Here is a 15,532-nt window from a genome sequence, read left to right on the forward strand (position 1 = left end):
ACTTGTATTAGTAGCCACAAGAGAGTTTATAACGGGCTCTATAAATGCCGCTCTTTAAGCCTTCGCTGTGACTGCTGCGCTTTCCGCGCGGGCCAGGCGTTTTTTTTTAGTGCACCACTGGTGATAGTGGGATTTACCCAATTTATGTGGCACATACCCGTTTATGATGATAGTTTCTCGCAGCCTCCGTTGCCTTTGCCGAATCCCTAGTGTTGGGCTAACTGTTGCCTTCCGTTTTAGTGGACCAGCGGCGATTAGTGGGATTTACTCAATTTCTGTGGCATATACCTGTTTATGATGACAGTTTTGTGATAGGCCGCACAAATTTCTGCAGCACATACCCGTTTGTTCGGCTAACTGTTGCTTTAATTTTTATTTTATTGGACCAGCGGTGAGTAGTGGGATTTACCCGATTTCTGTGGCACACACCCGTTTATTTTTCGAGATAGGGTTGGACACATTACGGCTAACGGCTTCACCGTAAAAACAGGACTGTCGCATTCTTTACACACACAGGCTATGCGTGCAGACCGACATCTTATGTTCGGTATATGAAAATTGAAATCCACCCGAGTGGTCGCTGAACGCACATTACCCCCACCGTGTACTCTAGTGGCTATGTTACCAAATGAACGTCATTGAAGTAAAGATAACGTAACATTGAAGAAACTTGCAAATAAGACACTTGAGAAAGTATAAACGATCCAAACAAGAAAGAACATTTTCGTATGGCACCCACATAGCGTCTCACAGTACAAGGTCACCGAGAGCTATCTGCAAAAAAAATTAAAAAAAAAACCGCTTATCTCGAAGAGTACAGAAAGAGGAACATGATAATATTGTTCCTCAGCTACTGTCATCGCAATCGAAGTGACGTATTATTAGACATGGTATAGCATAATACGCAATATTCCGCGCACGGGCACAAGGACTCGAAGTGTCTCAAAGTCCTCGCATACTATTCTCGAAATCAACTAAAAAAGAACACTTCCTCTGCGGGTTCATTCTAGATCCGTTTGGACAATTGAACACTTTCGCGAAATAATGCGAATTCTGCACGAGCTTGTTACAATCCGCGGCGACGGGATCCGAGTGGCCGGGCGTAGCGCATGCCATGTAGCAGATCGTCAAGAAGAAAACCTTCCCTTCCGGAAGATCTGGGCTTAGCGCAAGGTGTTCTTCAGCGCCGAAATCATGGGACTCTGCGAGCGCGGATTGCACGATTTCAAGCGCGGGTATTTCGGGAAAAATGTGTGTGGTTCCGTATTCGCTCAGGCAGTGGAACTTTTCGTCGTAGGCGTGGCGAGACGGACTGGACAAGATGGAGTCGACCATCACTTCTGCGGACGCCCACATGAGCCCTTTCTTGTCGATGAACCTCACCAGCTGCAACGCCATGAGTAGACCCAGGCCACCGTAGAACATGGCTGCAGTCCCGTTTCTATAGAACGCTGGTGCTGCAGCAATGCTAGTTGCTACTTCGACGCTGTTGAAGATGTAGTCGTAGTCGATGTACGGAGTCAAGTTGTTGGCCGGCAAGCGCAACGCCTCCATGTAGTCCGCGGACACGTTCACCTCCGCCATGGTCGTGTGCGTCTTGATCCAGAACTCGGCCACCGACGTTTCGTTTTCTGATATGTCCGCGTATATCTTCTCCAGCGTATCGTCCACCAGAAGTGACCGGGGTGGCCACATCTGTTTCTTGACCCGTGCCAGCTTGTTGACCACCCGTATCTTGCTCTCTTCGTCCAGCCAGGTGGCGCTCCTCACTTTCTTGACTGCCGTGGAGACAAGAACGTCGAAGTGGGCGTCGATGCGATCGCGGGATTCAGCAGCGAAGCCGGCAACGACGGCGAGCGACAGGACGAGCACCTTGAACGAGGCCTCGACATGGTACGCGCAGTAAACGTGACGCTGTGCGTCCGCCTTCGACTTGCTTCCGTAGCGACTCACCAGGAGTCTTGGGTCACCGAGCGGAAGGTAAACCTGCACGAACTCCCAAATCAGGAGGTACTTCAGCTTCGCATCTCCGTACTTGGCCACGAGCCCCACTAGAACGTGGAAGAGCGCAACGTGGCTGGCGAGAACCATGTCTCGTGGCGACAGCCGGGGCTTCAGCGACAGTGCCTCGCGAAAGTTTCGAAACAAGCTGCGTCTGCCGGCAGATCCGCTGGCGGCCATCGCGTCCATTTCCCCGAAGGTAAATGCAGCAGGCTCCTCGATCTGCGAGTAAACGTAGTTTAACTGGCCCAGGACGTCCGCCTCCATGTCCCGAACAGATCTGACGTGGTCGTCCGACAAGCGAATGGGACGTTCGCCGCTGTGAGGCAAGTACGCGGTGAAGAAGGCCAACATGTACTGACCGTAGGATCCGGCTGCTATGTTGTGTTGCTTCAGGAATGTAGGAAGGTAGGCACCGGGCTTGACCACTACTCGTCGGCTCGCTCGTGACGTTCGGTCGAGTACACTGACGGTGAGCCAGAAGGGTGCCTGCCATTTGTAAGCAAGCAGTACGGCCAGGCTTACGGCCGAAACGGCTTCGTTCGAAATGTTGTGCCATCCGACAGGAAGGTGCTGAAACAGCGACAAGATCAGAGAAATGCGCCAGCTGGTTTCTTCAGCCGACGAGGCGTTCATGCACATCTCGTACATCGCCAACGCCTTCTTGCCCACAGGTAGCCTAGTCGACCCCAGGCGTAAATGTTCACCGAAGTCGTTGTACCAGGTGTAACGCATTCTTTCCATGACTGAGTCTATTTTCTCGCGAAACGCCGCCTGCCTCGGGACCCAGCTGGAGCATACGTAAGCCGAGAAGTCGTCGCATGGGTCGACGCTCGTGTTGAGGCTGGCCTTGAGTAGGCTCGCGTGCACGAGGCAGTCTAACGTAATGCAAGTCTTGGCACAGTTGTCCTCCTTGAAGTGTGTCGTAATAATGGCGATGACGAACGCGATGGCGAAGATAGTGCCGGAGATAGCGGCCAGCCACCGTGCGACACGGGCGTCCATACAGATAGACGTGATCATCGTTATTTGTGTTGTTCTCCTCTGCGAACAGCGAAACCAAGCAGATTTAGATGTAAAATAATGATGCCTTCCGTTATTTGGGCAGTGGTCTATCGTTCAATGACCCTTTCTCTTTATTGGAACAATCATGTATGCCATGACTGAGCAATATAAAACTAATTGAAAGCCTACAACCATACTGCAGTTCCCGGAGCACAATGCGATTTCAGAGAACGCGGAATTCGCTATCGAGTAAGCGGAATTCGGATTGAAGTCAGCGGGCGTGGAACCTTCTTACTACTGTCTTCAAATAAAGGGCAGTGAGGCAAGAGCATGAAGATATTGGAACGCTTTCTCGATGCTGCGCTTTCGGTCACCGTGCGTGTGACTGTATCCGTTAGACAAACATGGTGTCCAATAGACGAGGCCTATGACGACTGAAACTATGGTTTTTGCGAGGGACTGAAAAGTTTATGTGCAACTACCTGGTATTTTCTAGTGACGATGGAAAAGGTGCCGTCATAACAAAGCCGAACCTTCAGATTCGTAGATGCTCTCCGTTCGGAGGGTTCTCTTGGTAAACAAGCCGGTCTACGTATTGAACGTCGTACGGCGATCGAATAGCACTTTGAACTTGACTGTGTCACTTTTCCACGTCGCATTTGCTAGCTGCAAATGATCTAGAGGTCGCAAGGAGCCGCCGGGCAATAATTGCCTGCTTTTAGAGAGGAAGCTAATCGCAAGACTCTATATACTCGAGTCGGTAGCCTGGAACATTTCAGGGTACAAGCTGGCCTCTTGAAGCAACGCAACATTTTAAACTGAAGTACCTTGATGGTATGTGCGCCCTCGTTTTAAAAGGCGATGAGCGTTCGTAAAGAAATCGCAAATCATTAAATGTGAATAATGAGGTTATTAGATCCACTTTCTGGGAAACGCTGGCAGACTCGTCCGACTGAAGACTTTTCTCTAGGAATTAAGCAACACCGAATCACAATGCGCGCGGTTTTAGGCGCTGAAAATGTCTCGATGCGAACAAGCCCTACGTCGCCACATTTTCAGCAACGCTACAATTACTCACACAATTGCAGTTAGACAAAGACAGGAGACACAGATGGCCACAGGCAAGCGCCGTCTGTCTTTATTTGTGTCTCCTCTCTTTCGTCTAGGTCACGCTACATTTGCCCGAGCATGTAGCAATCCAGCCAATTCAAAGCATTATCGGAAGAAATTTCGTCTACAATGGGTCCCTTGCTTTCTGGAACTTTGCGCACTGACCCGGCCTTGGTATGTGGAAACTTGTTTCGGTGCTCGCTTATGTCTATCTGTGTCTCCTGTCTTCGTCTAGATGGCGCTGCATTTGACCGAGTATGCACCGACTCGCCCAAGTAAATGTATGATTGCTAGAATTATGTCACTGCAACCACATGACGTTGTTTTCAATACGAAGCATAAGGAACCTCACGAACAGGGAAACTTACCAAATTCAATCAATTTATAGCCACACTTGAGCGAATCAACCTTTGTGCGACGTCAAACATAATTTACCTATCGTTTCTTTATAGCGCAAGCTGCATCAAAAGGAAAGCCCGAGTACGCGAAGCCATAGCGAGTGAAATACTTCGGAATCTTACGATGACAGCGATTTTCTCGTAAAACGATTCGTCCAGCCTTCGAGCCCTGGTTTTCTTTGGTTGAGAAGTCGAGGACTGTTGAGACACCATGGTCTTTACGGACTGAATGCTCGGTGGCTCCGGGGTCTTGCCCTTGGCGGCCCGTTCTAGTCCCGTTGTTAGGCTTATGGCGGCCACTGAAATCTTCCGACTACTGGGCCCCAGTCCCACGGCCTCTGTGTCTCCTTCACGGTTAACGTCTTGCGTCACCGCTTGTTGACCTGTGATGACGCACTGTGGTGGAAGTTGAACTGAGGACGCATCTCGAGGTCTGTGAGGCTCCGCGCTGCGAGCGCCCAGACTGCCGAATACCCCCGACGTAGCGTACGTGGCATCAGCGGTGACCCTGGCTTTGGCGTCATAAGGCATGGCATTCTTAGTCATTTGAGCAGCCTCGTCTAGCCGGGTCGTACTGTTACCCTGGTCACACCCGTCTGCTGGCGGCAAGGCCTGAAAATAATGGTACGAAAGAGAACGACGTCAGAGAACGAGGCGAAGACGTAAACTTCATCGCGTATAAAACTTTCTTATATCTTTGAAGAGAAGAATCATATCTGTAGTCTAACAAGTTATTGAAAGCTAACTGCCAATCTTACCATAAAGTTTACTGCCACAATAGTAATAAAGTGAATTAGCCCGGTAGTAACACGGACACTTGTGCTAGTTGATTGAATAGCACGTCTGAACGGCACCGCAAACCAGACCACGGACGAAAGACCTCGGAAAGAACGTGTTCTCGTTGTTCCTTCTTGTCTGTTTTCTGCGTGTGGTTTGGGCTGACATTTGAATCAACTCGCTAGTCAAGATAGCATGCCAGCATCTGAGCACACTGAAATTCGAAACAAAATCTCAGTAAAACGCCGAAAGAAAGGTCCTTACTGCTTCCTGGACAGCGGCAGTCACGGCCGTTCCATGCGAGAACGATCCTTCACGTGGCCGGTCGTGTACCGGGAGTGGAACTTCGCCTCCGTCGTTCCCGACATGCTGCAGGTGTCCGGCGCCACTCCCTTCCGTCTCTTTGGGTGACGCGGATGTACGGTCAGCGACTGTCGACAGGGAAGGCTCTGATGGCGCTGGCCCGACGGGTTGTAAATCTGCTTCCGTAGACAGCTGTTTGTCAAGCTCGGGCGGCAGTGTCGATTGCTCTCCGGGCCCGACTGTCGCCGCTGTTAGCCCTACTTCCGCTGTCCCTGCTTCCGTGTCTTGTGCGTCTCCTTTTACTAACGTGACATTGCCTATTGAGGCGTTACTTGCACGGTCCCTTGAAGGCACAGCGCTCGATTCCATTGCGGCGGTTGCGGTGGTCACTTTTGACTGGGCAGCTTTGACAGAACTGCGGCTGCGCCGCCGGCTGTGGACGCGAGATTTCTTTTCATTGACGCCCGGCATACCTCCTGGAGCGTTGACGACGTTCGCGTAGGAACTTCAGCAAGGCTCAAAGCGATGCGCGGCTGCAGTTTTAGCAGGAAACGTCCGACTTCAGGCACAACCAACGCGATCTGTCATGGATGACTTCGTCCTGCGATGCACGTGACATTCGAGACGAAAGAGGAAGACGAGCTCTCCGCGTGAGTTAAATGTGACGATGATGGTAATCTCAGACGTTACCTCATGCTTATAACTGAAGGAAAACAGGGATATGGAGAGGAAGAAGAGAAATTATCGTCGACAGCGTGCACGCCGTTACAAGAAGCGGGTAAAGTAGGTCGCCGAAGACGCTGTCTTCAAAATGTTGTTGAAATTCTTCTGTTGAAAATTGACGAGGTGAAATTCATTGTGCGAATCTCCGCACGCGACACGTGATTTGTTTGTCATGTACGTGTGTGCCCTTACGCAACAATACAGCTTTAGGTAAGCATCAACCAGAAACGAGCAACACGCCCTTTTACAGTATTTTTCAAGCGAAGGTTGTATTGCCTCACGAGCATTCTTGGCGTTGTTGTATGATTGACCGAAAAAAAAAAACAAGTCCGGCGCCTGAGAGCGCGAAGAAATGCGGCCCTCGGAGATGCGCCGGTCTCATGCGCATTTGATGCGACGTTTTGCAGTGCATGATGCTCTCTCGATCCCGGGCTTGTTGGCAATCAGCCGCTTCTGATATGGCAATCTGATCTTTTATCGAGGTCACTCGTCACTTCACGTTGCCGCATTTCTTTGTTGCCTGCATATGAACCCGTGACCGTCGTCGCTGCCTGTAGCAACGCGCTGCTGAGCACGTGGATGAAGGTTCATAGGTCTGAAGTATAGTGAACTCATAGAGTTTCCTAAAATGACCTAGAGGGAACTCTGGCACTGCGATCGTTCAGCCACCATGGGAATGATGGGTAGTACACGGGTTTGCCTAGTCTTCGTGCTTGTGGGCTTCGAACGCACTTGTGGCTTTGTTTATTGCTATGTTTTGGTTTCCTTTCGGATAAAAAAATGGATCGTTGTGAACTTCCGTGACCAGATTTGAATCGGTGAGCCTAAAGAAGTTAAAGTGGTGAAGTGAAACTGCTGATTTTTGCTGAACTTCGTTTTGCGACAAAGCGGATGCAGGCGACGCGGAGCCAAACGGAGCCGAAAGAACGAAGTTTAGACAAATCCGTGTACTACCCATGATTCCCATGCTGGCTGAAGCGCGATGCATTGCAGCTCCCATAGACACTAGCGCCAGAGTTCGCTCTAGTAAATATTGTAGGAAACTCTATGAGTGAACTAGAACCAACTTAGTCTGAAGCCTAAACATCCTGCCGCCGGTTCTTGGCCCATCACCCTTTGTGGGTAAGCGCCATCAGGTAGAGGACATCATCATCATCGTCATCAGTTTTCAATTATCCCCACACGATTCTCGGCCATTCCGTCGCAGTGGGTTTGGGCCACAGGTTTACCAGCTTACAACGACATTAGCCGCTGCAGCCAACGCCCTCGGGGTTGAGCAGCGCAAGGAGCAGTAGTCCCCCTTGTACCGTCAACCGCAGCTACCCCATATTCCACGTAACGAGAGAGGTAGTCTTCCAAGGGATGTCACACGTGTCCCTCAACAGCGAGGGATCGGTGGAGTACCGACCACCCATCCCGGGCAACAGCTCGCCCACCGCCAAGAGCGGCGAGGCAACGCCCGAGGCCGAGTGAGTATCGGCTTTGTAGGCCCGTTGAGGCTCGCGAGCTCATATTCGAGGTTGAGTAAAAGTAAGAGAGAGGAATTAAATGGGGAGGTGAAAGGCGATGACGTTAAAAAACCGGTCTCATTAGCTGCTTTAGTGTCGGAGATGGGGGGAAAGGGCCTCATTACATAGAATGAACGCATAGACTGAATGTGAGGGCAGAATCACCGGATAGATGAGAATCGCAACGTTAATACTGGTGTTAGTTAACATGTTCCTTACTGAGAATGGTGCAAATGACGATGAACGATGTCGAATGCTGTGCAGTGGCGTTGAGTGGAGAGTATTTATCCCTAACGACTGACAGCAGTTAAGCACAACGACAGCAATTAGCCATCAGTTAGCCGGCATCACTTATATTGGTCACTCATCTTTCTCACTGAGAATGGCGTCAGAAATCGGGACTCTCTTGTAAGCGGCATCGAGGCAACGACATTTAGGCCTAAGGGCTGACAGCGGTTAGGCATTACGACTTCACCTTCCGGTGCAGGCACGATACAGCCATGAGGGCGCGAACGAAAGGAGGGGGTACTTGTTTCTATTCAGGGCAGCCGATATGCATTATATTTTCCCGCAATGATCACTTGATACCTCTTTGTAGGTGGTCTTTGAGTTACTTCGCTGCGTGCGAAATCGCAGCCCCGCAAGCAGTTCAGCGTACTTGTTGAATATTTTTGGTACCTTTAGTAACCACCGGGATGACAACGCGACAAGTATGATCGCTATTTCTGTTATACGAACATTATAACTATACGAATGCCTTCGCAATTACGTGAGAAATCCTCGTAAGATCCCGTGTATCATATGAGGCATCTCCTGCCTTGATGGAATGGGATGCAAGAAAACTTGTACCGTCTCGCGCATTCAGACGTCATTGCGTCACATTATGCAGCATAGGTTCCATTAAAATCTGAATACTTGCACCGGTGGTGCTCTAGACCACCTTCTGTAGCGGTCGGTGCACCTGGAATCGTATAGACAATTTGCACTACACGGGCTTTACAAACCGCATTGAAGAATTCTACGTAGGCATGTGCCGTGCAGTAGCGTGCGAATGTGTTCACTGAGTACCCACTTATGTAAATTTATACGCCGATAGCATGTTTATCTAATATAACTGTTACCTCGAACCAGCACCATCGATTTATATTTTTAGAAGACATTTTATGAATATTCCGTAAACCGGAAGTGCTTAAAAGAGAAACAAGAGTGCCAGTCGGTGCTCGGGCCGCCAATAAAAAAAATTTATGGAACCAGTGGTTCGGCAGTTGGCCCTTAGTGCGGTCAACAGTAGGGCAAGAAGAATTGATTACTCATGCAGGCAACGTCGACGCGATCAGTGCATAAGTCTTGCGCCGGACTTCGCCCGGAGCAGCCTGCAGTTGGCACTGGAGTTGCACGAGGTCATTCGGGAGTCAGCGGGCTCGCGCAACGCGCTCTTGTCCCCATTCATGCTGTCGAGCGCCCTGATGGCGCTGTACAACGGCTCACGGGGCCACACAGCGGAGCAGATCGCGAGAGCCGCCCACCTGCGATACGACGAACCCCGTGTGGTGTCCTCCTGCCTGTCCGTCTGGCACTCGCTTCTCTTCCCCACGTGGCCTGACAGCAACCGGCGCAACTTCGAGATACGCCACGACTGCTGCCTCGTCCACGACAAGGGGCTACGGATCTCCGACGGATACAAGTTAGTGCACGGACATCTATCTATCTATCTATCTATCTATCTATCTATCTATCTATCTATCTATCTATCTATCTATCTATCTATCTATCTATCTATCTATCTATCTATCTATCTATCTATCTATCTATCTATCTATCTATCTATCTATCTATCTGTCTGTCTGTCTGTCTGTCTGTCTGTCTGTCTGTCTGTCTATCTATCTATCTATCTATCTATCTATCTATCTATCTATCTATCTATCTATCTATCTATCTATCTATCTATCTATCTATCTATCTATCTATCTATCTATCTATCTATCTATCTATCTATCTATCTATCTATCTATCTATCTATCTATCTATCTATCTATCTATCTATCTATCTATCTATCTATCTATCTGTCTGTCTGTCTGTCTGTCTGTCTGTCTGTCTGTCTGTCTGTCTGTCTGTCTGTCTGTCTATCTATCTATCTATCTATCTATCTATCTATCTATCTATCTATCTATCTATCTATCTATCTATCTATCTATCTATCTATCTATCTATCTATGACATGTGTGTCTGTCTATTTTTCATGATATCAAAAAAAGTCAAAGCAGTCCTACTGCTTTCCGTTTTGTTGAATACGCTTGAAATTGAAAGAAACCTGGTAGACCATACATAAATGTATGGAACGACCAATTTTGTTGGTCATTGAAGGGCGGCCCACACGAGAAGTTTTCATGTGGTGCACAGGAAGTGGCTGTCCCGCTGGTGCCGTGTCGAGGCCGAGGATTTCGCCAACGATCCGACGGACGGCGTGGTTTTTCCCACACGCATGACGGCCTGGATCGGGGCACTCACCTCGTTCTCCTGCAAGACGCCAGAGGACGCCTCCTTCTGGACCGAGGTATTCACTGGTCAACTGTTGATACAAGGAAGATACGTTTCCAATATGTGTGAAAAAAGCAGAGATGTGATTGATAGAGAAGGGATATCGTGTGTACGAGAAAGTCACATTTGCGCCACAAGGGCGAAGCAATCAGTGCGATAGCAACAAATTTGAATGTCATACGCATAAAATGTGGCCTCTCGACAGTTGCAGCGTGCCGCTCAAGCACAAAGAAGGACGCATGAAAAGAACACACAGGTATACGCAGTATGAGCGCAAACTGTGACTGTTGTTAGTTCGCGCTCGCCCTGTGTATTACCTGTGTGTTCTTTTTGTGTGTTTGTGTTTGAACACCACGCTCAAAGACTCGACTATGGACAACCAACTAGCTCCTGGTTTGGCTCTTCTAGCTGGCAGCTAACTACTTCCGCACACACAGCCGCTGCAGCGAGCGAAGTTCGTACGGTCTATAGACCTTTTCACAGGAGAGAAAAACACCGCCATGCTGGTCTGTGGCACGGGAGTACAAAGGCTGACGTCACAGCCTCGGCAGTGCATTTATGGGAGGTGACGCCTATTTCCGCAATTCCGCACATATTGTACAGGGCCAGAGATAAGCTTTCATTCCTATCCTGGCGACGCGCGACATCCTCGAGAGTGGCTTGTCAAGTGTCGGAACGGCAAGACGTTTCCGATGGTGCGCAGCAAGCACTTCGATCACGGTCGTTCGAAACGTTCGCTGACGAAAAGCGTTGATGCTAACATGTTTCTCACTCTTAGTCTGTAATCTGTGCATCCATGCTTGTTGCATGCGTAGTTTCCGCACGCTACGTGCATGAGCACCGTTGCAGTCCGCGAAAGATCGTGGCGGCTTGGCCAGAACTGCCATTCATGATTTGCTTACGCTTTCGCATACTTCCGCGAGGAAATGAACCCAGTCTCCATTTACGAGATTCGTTCTACATCCTCCGCGCGCCACCTTCGCAATGAACGCAAGGTTTGTTCGCGCTAGCTGCGGGTCTTTATAAACGAGCGTCACCGAGCCCTAGTTTGCGCGCTTCCGTCCCGCTCGCTCAACTATGAGAAGCGTTCTCAGTGACACAAGGTATAAATATGAGCACCGAAACTCGTACACTTTGTGCATCATCTCGTACAGAGTAAAAAAAAAGTGCAGCTTGCAGCAGTGGCGCAAGGCTGGAACCAACAGCGGAGCTAGTGTTCGACCTAGCTTTTAGGGGCGAAGCTCCTTAAGGCGGCACCCGTTCGTCCCTCGTAGTCGTAGTCGTAGTAGTCGTAGTGCGTAACCAGTCTTACGCTTTGACCTCCAAGGTGGTGCCGGTGGGAGATTTTTCCTGTGCGTTGTTGAACAATAAAAAATTCGCAGCGTGCGCGTTAACTAAAAGCCGAATTCTTCTGTCTCTCATTCCCCATTAGCAGCCATTGGCATGTTCCAGTAGGAAACGTTAGTAGAAGTAGAAGTGTAAGTGTTAGCTAAAAGCCGACTTCTTCTGTCTCTCATTCCCATTAGCAGCCATTGTTTACCTCCAAGGTAGTGCCTGGTGAGATTTCTCCTGTGCGTGATTAAACAATAAAAATTTTGTTCAAAACGCCGTTGATTGATGAAATAAACCAACGAAAGACGCCAGATGTTTTGTAAAAGCAAAACGAAAGAACGCCAGATGTTTCTAAAGCAAAACGAAAAGACGCCAGCTGCTTAACGAAAGACGCCAGATGTTTTCTAAAGCAATGGTTTTCTAAACAATGAAAATTCACAGCGTACATGTAAAATTAAAGTGAGCTACAAGTCGTCATAACTCATCGAACCTTTAGTATAAACGCGCCCGATCTCACGTCGGTGATGATGTACTGGGCAGAATTCACGGAAGATTCACGGTTTACCGATGAACCTCCGCAGCTTCGCCCACTCATCATCATTCACTCCGTGGATATGCTGTGATTTTTTGTAAGCTTTTGTTAGTGATGCCAAGCTTTTGCTAGAGATGCAAAGTTTTTGCTGAGTATGATTAGGCCTGTTATCCTCTGGTTTCGGTCGGTTCCCCATACGCACGTGTAACGTGGCTTTGGCGGGAACATGTCGCGGGACTAGCTGTTAGGTGGTTCTTTGCGGGACATGTCACGTAGCCAGTTGCTACGTGATCTTAGCCACGTGACTGGCTGTTACGTGAATTTTAATCATGTGACTAGTTATTAAATGATGTGACGTGATTTTAGCCACGTGACTAGATGTTATGTGATTTCAGACACGTCACTAGCTGTTATGTGGTTTTGGCGGGAGCAGGTGCGTCGGCAATTATACATGCAGTATGGAACATTCGAGCCTTATCGCTGGGGCTGGCGTAAGCTCTCGAATAAACTTGACTATCCGCGTCCCGCGCGTAATCTTAACAGAATGGTGTTGAACAATCGCGAAACTCAAGCATTGCGGCGTGGTCTGCGCCGAGCATTGCTAACAGTCTTTGTGGGTGTAAACCAAACGCATCAAAATAAAGCACTAAACACGCGTGGCAATATCAGAACCCATCCATCTCACTCGCAACCATTTGAACTTTTCTTTATAACTTGATGGCAGCGTTCGGAAAAGAAAAAAGAAGTTCACCGACGATTATTACACTGCCTAATGCGAATTCTGAGAGCTGCTTCGTGTTCGGACAATGCCAACTGTGTTTGAAGTTTTGGTTTTCCGCAAGGAATCGACTACGCCATAAATCATAATCTTTGTGAAGTAGGACAGCACCCACAACGTCATTATTCGTCTTTCTGCGGATAAGCGAAGTACCCACTACTCATCTGTAAGGTGGTACGTGCACTTTGTTGATGCTGCCTGTGGCTGATGACGACGAAGAATTAGAGCTGAGCACATTGCAGTGGGTGGGAAGCATTAAACCACACACTCGTTGCGCAAGTAGCATTGTGTGGTGACTGGTTGTTATGTTACTCTTCTGCCGCGCTATATTACATAGGTTATAACGCGATTTCTCGCCCGACATGACGCCCGTATAGGGTCTTCTTGCAAATGAGTTTCAAGCACCAGCGTGGCTCTGTGGTAGAATACTCGACATCCACGTAGAGGGCCTTGGTTCATATACCATTAAATCCTGGGCATTCTTTTTCTAATCTCTTTTTATGTCTATCGGTTACGCCACCGACGGCAACGCCGCTCAACGCAGGAACGGGCGCCTAAGAGCTGCGCTCTAAAAAAGTTGACGATAACGGCGCCCAAAAGAAGCGGGGGTGGTGTCCGGTGAACAGCCTAACAGAAGGCAGCTGCACAGGACTAGTCATCACGCGCACGAGTGTATTCTCGTTCATTTCGCCACTGTGCTCCGCTATATAAGCCGCTTATCGACTCGGCGGTCGACGCTCGCGCGCTCAGATTAAAACTGGGGAGGGGCGAAGCATGTAGAGAAGGGTGTTTAAGCTCCAATAACGTGAAACCTGTGGAGGGGCGAAGCATGCAGTGTGCGCCGGTGTTTCCCACAGCAAAATCACTGCTAATGGGCCATGAGAGACAGAATAAAGATTAGACACAGAGATCCGCAGTCCGCTTTTAGTTAACGTGCACGCTGCGAATCTTTATTGTTCAACTACGCACAAAAGAAATCTCCCACCGGCACTACATTGCGGGTCAAGATTCAGTGCCTATGTATGCGAGGTGGCCGGTGAACGCTTTTGCAGCGCGAGCAGTCGTTTTTTTTTTTTCAATCAGGAAACTGGCATTCCTGCACAAAATTTTTCCGGACGCGCATCTTGACAATGCATGCCGCTTTTGTAAAAAAATAGCCAGTCTTGCTCACATGCTCTGGGGTTGCCCCCTGACACCGGGGGCCAGGACCACCAGGGATGAGAGGGACCGAGCTCTACGCAGCTCGGACCTTGAAGCACAGCTCTGGGCTGTCCATAGGGCCCGCGACGCGGCGGAGGGGCAAGGCCTCTCTCTCCCGACGTGGGAGCGGCCCGCTGCGCGCTGTACCGAAGGACTAAAATCATCCATCCATCCATCCATCCATCCATCCATCCATCCATCCATCCATCCATCCATCCATCCATCCATCAGGAAACTCGCTAGCAGACGCTGCCTGCGTCGGCGTTGTCTCTCGCGGGCGACGGCACGTTCTTGTTCCTTGCGAGCTAGTAGTTCAGCGTTCATCGCAGAAAGAGCGTTTCCATAGTCAACGCGCGCCGTTGGCTCTTTCTCGTTCCACTACGAGCGCCGAGGCGGTGGCGCCCTCTCTTGCGCTCAAGCAAATGGACCGTCCCGACAGCCAGGGTTGCCAGGTTTGGCTACTTTGCGCCAACTTGGCTACCTTTTTAGGCCGGTGGCGGGAGAAAAATAGTCTTGGCTACTTGGCTCCTTTTTGGCTACTTTCTTGTCCCCTTGATTTGAAAAAAATTATCAATATCTGGTGATGTCGCAGCTGCTCGTGTTCGAGTATATGGTGCCAAAACACGGCAATCAGAGCGTACTTCCAGCTCCGAAAGTTGAATTTTGCCCTTTGATTGCGCAGATAATGAATTTTATTAAAAGGTATGGCGCAGTGGTCTAAGCGGGCAAAGGGTCAGTGGTGGCGATCATAGCATAAATATAACAGATTACACGTTTATAACCTGCCAGTCAAGCAGGCCTCTCGCGCACACACGAAAAAAAAATGCTTTTGGATACCTGGCTTGGACTCGGCGAGAACTGTTGCATGGAGCCACATTTTACAGATCACCCATTGCTCAACGCGGCTTTTAACCACACTTGCAAATGAACAGGAATCGAAAGCGCTCCACATTCAGGGCCCTCTGTGGAATCTGATATCTGAAATTTCAAGTGAGCACTGAGAAACCAGGACACAAGATTCAAAGGCGGCAACACAAGCGCTCACTAACAACAGTTGTTAGTGAACGCTTGTGTTGCCGCCTCTGCCTCTTGTGTCTTTTTTTAGTGCTCTCTTTAGAATGTCGTACCATCTCGCCCAAGAAACAATCCTTGTAGGATATCCGACGAACTGCTTGTATCATTTCCTAAGCTTGGGTAAGAACGGCGACTCTGTACTTGTCATCACGTATGAAATTTTTGCAAAAGTGGCTTCAATTTATGCTTAATGGAGTAACTGAGATTTCGATCGCACTCATCATGCCGTAAACTTATTTTTATTGTCACAAC

General features: G+C 49.2%; 1 protein-coding gene across 1 annotated transcript; it reads left to right on the forward strand.

Annotated features, from left to right (window-relative positions):
• The first annotated feature begins 7,679 nt into the window (after positions 1-7,679).
• On the forward strand, positions 7,680-15,323 carry LOC119375203 (uncharacterized). Its single transcript, XM_049411194.1, has 4 exons — positions 7,680-7,786; positions 9,144-9,509; positions 10,227-10,380; positions 15,312-15,323. Exons 1-4 carry the CDS (start codon positions 7,680-7,682, stop codon positions 15,321-15,323), a joined length of 639 nt encoding a protein of 212 aa, XP_049267151.1.
• Positions 15,324-15,532: the final 209 nt, after the last annotated feature.

Source organism: Rhipicephalus sanguineus, chromosome 11, assembly GCF_013339695.2.
Source record: "Rhipicephalus sanguineus isolate Rsan-2018 chromosome 11, BIME_Rsan_1.4, whole genome shotgun sequence".
Lineage (NCBI taxonomy): Eukaryota > Metazoa > Arthropoda > Arachnida > Ixodida > Ixodidae > Rhipicephalus > Rhipicephalus sanguineus.

Excerpts from the sequence above, each read along its gene's own strand:
- LOC119375203 (XM_049411194.1), top strand. The coding sequence starts at position 7,680 with ATGTCACACGTGTCCCTCAACAGCGAGGGATCGGTGGAGTACCGACCA. Across the intron at positions 7,787-9,143 it reads GAGGCAACGCCCGAGGCCGA|GCAACGTCGACGCGATCAGT; the intron begins GTGAGTATCGGC and ends TTACTCATGCAG. Across the intron at positions 9,510-10,226 it reads CGGATCTCCGACGGATACAA|GAAGTGGCTGTCCCGCTGGT; the intron begins GTTAGTGCACGG and ends TGTGGTGCACAG.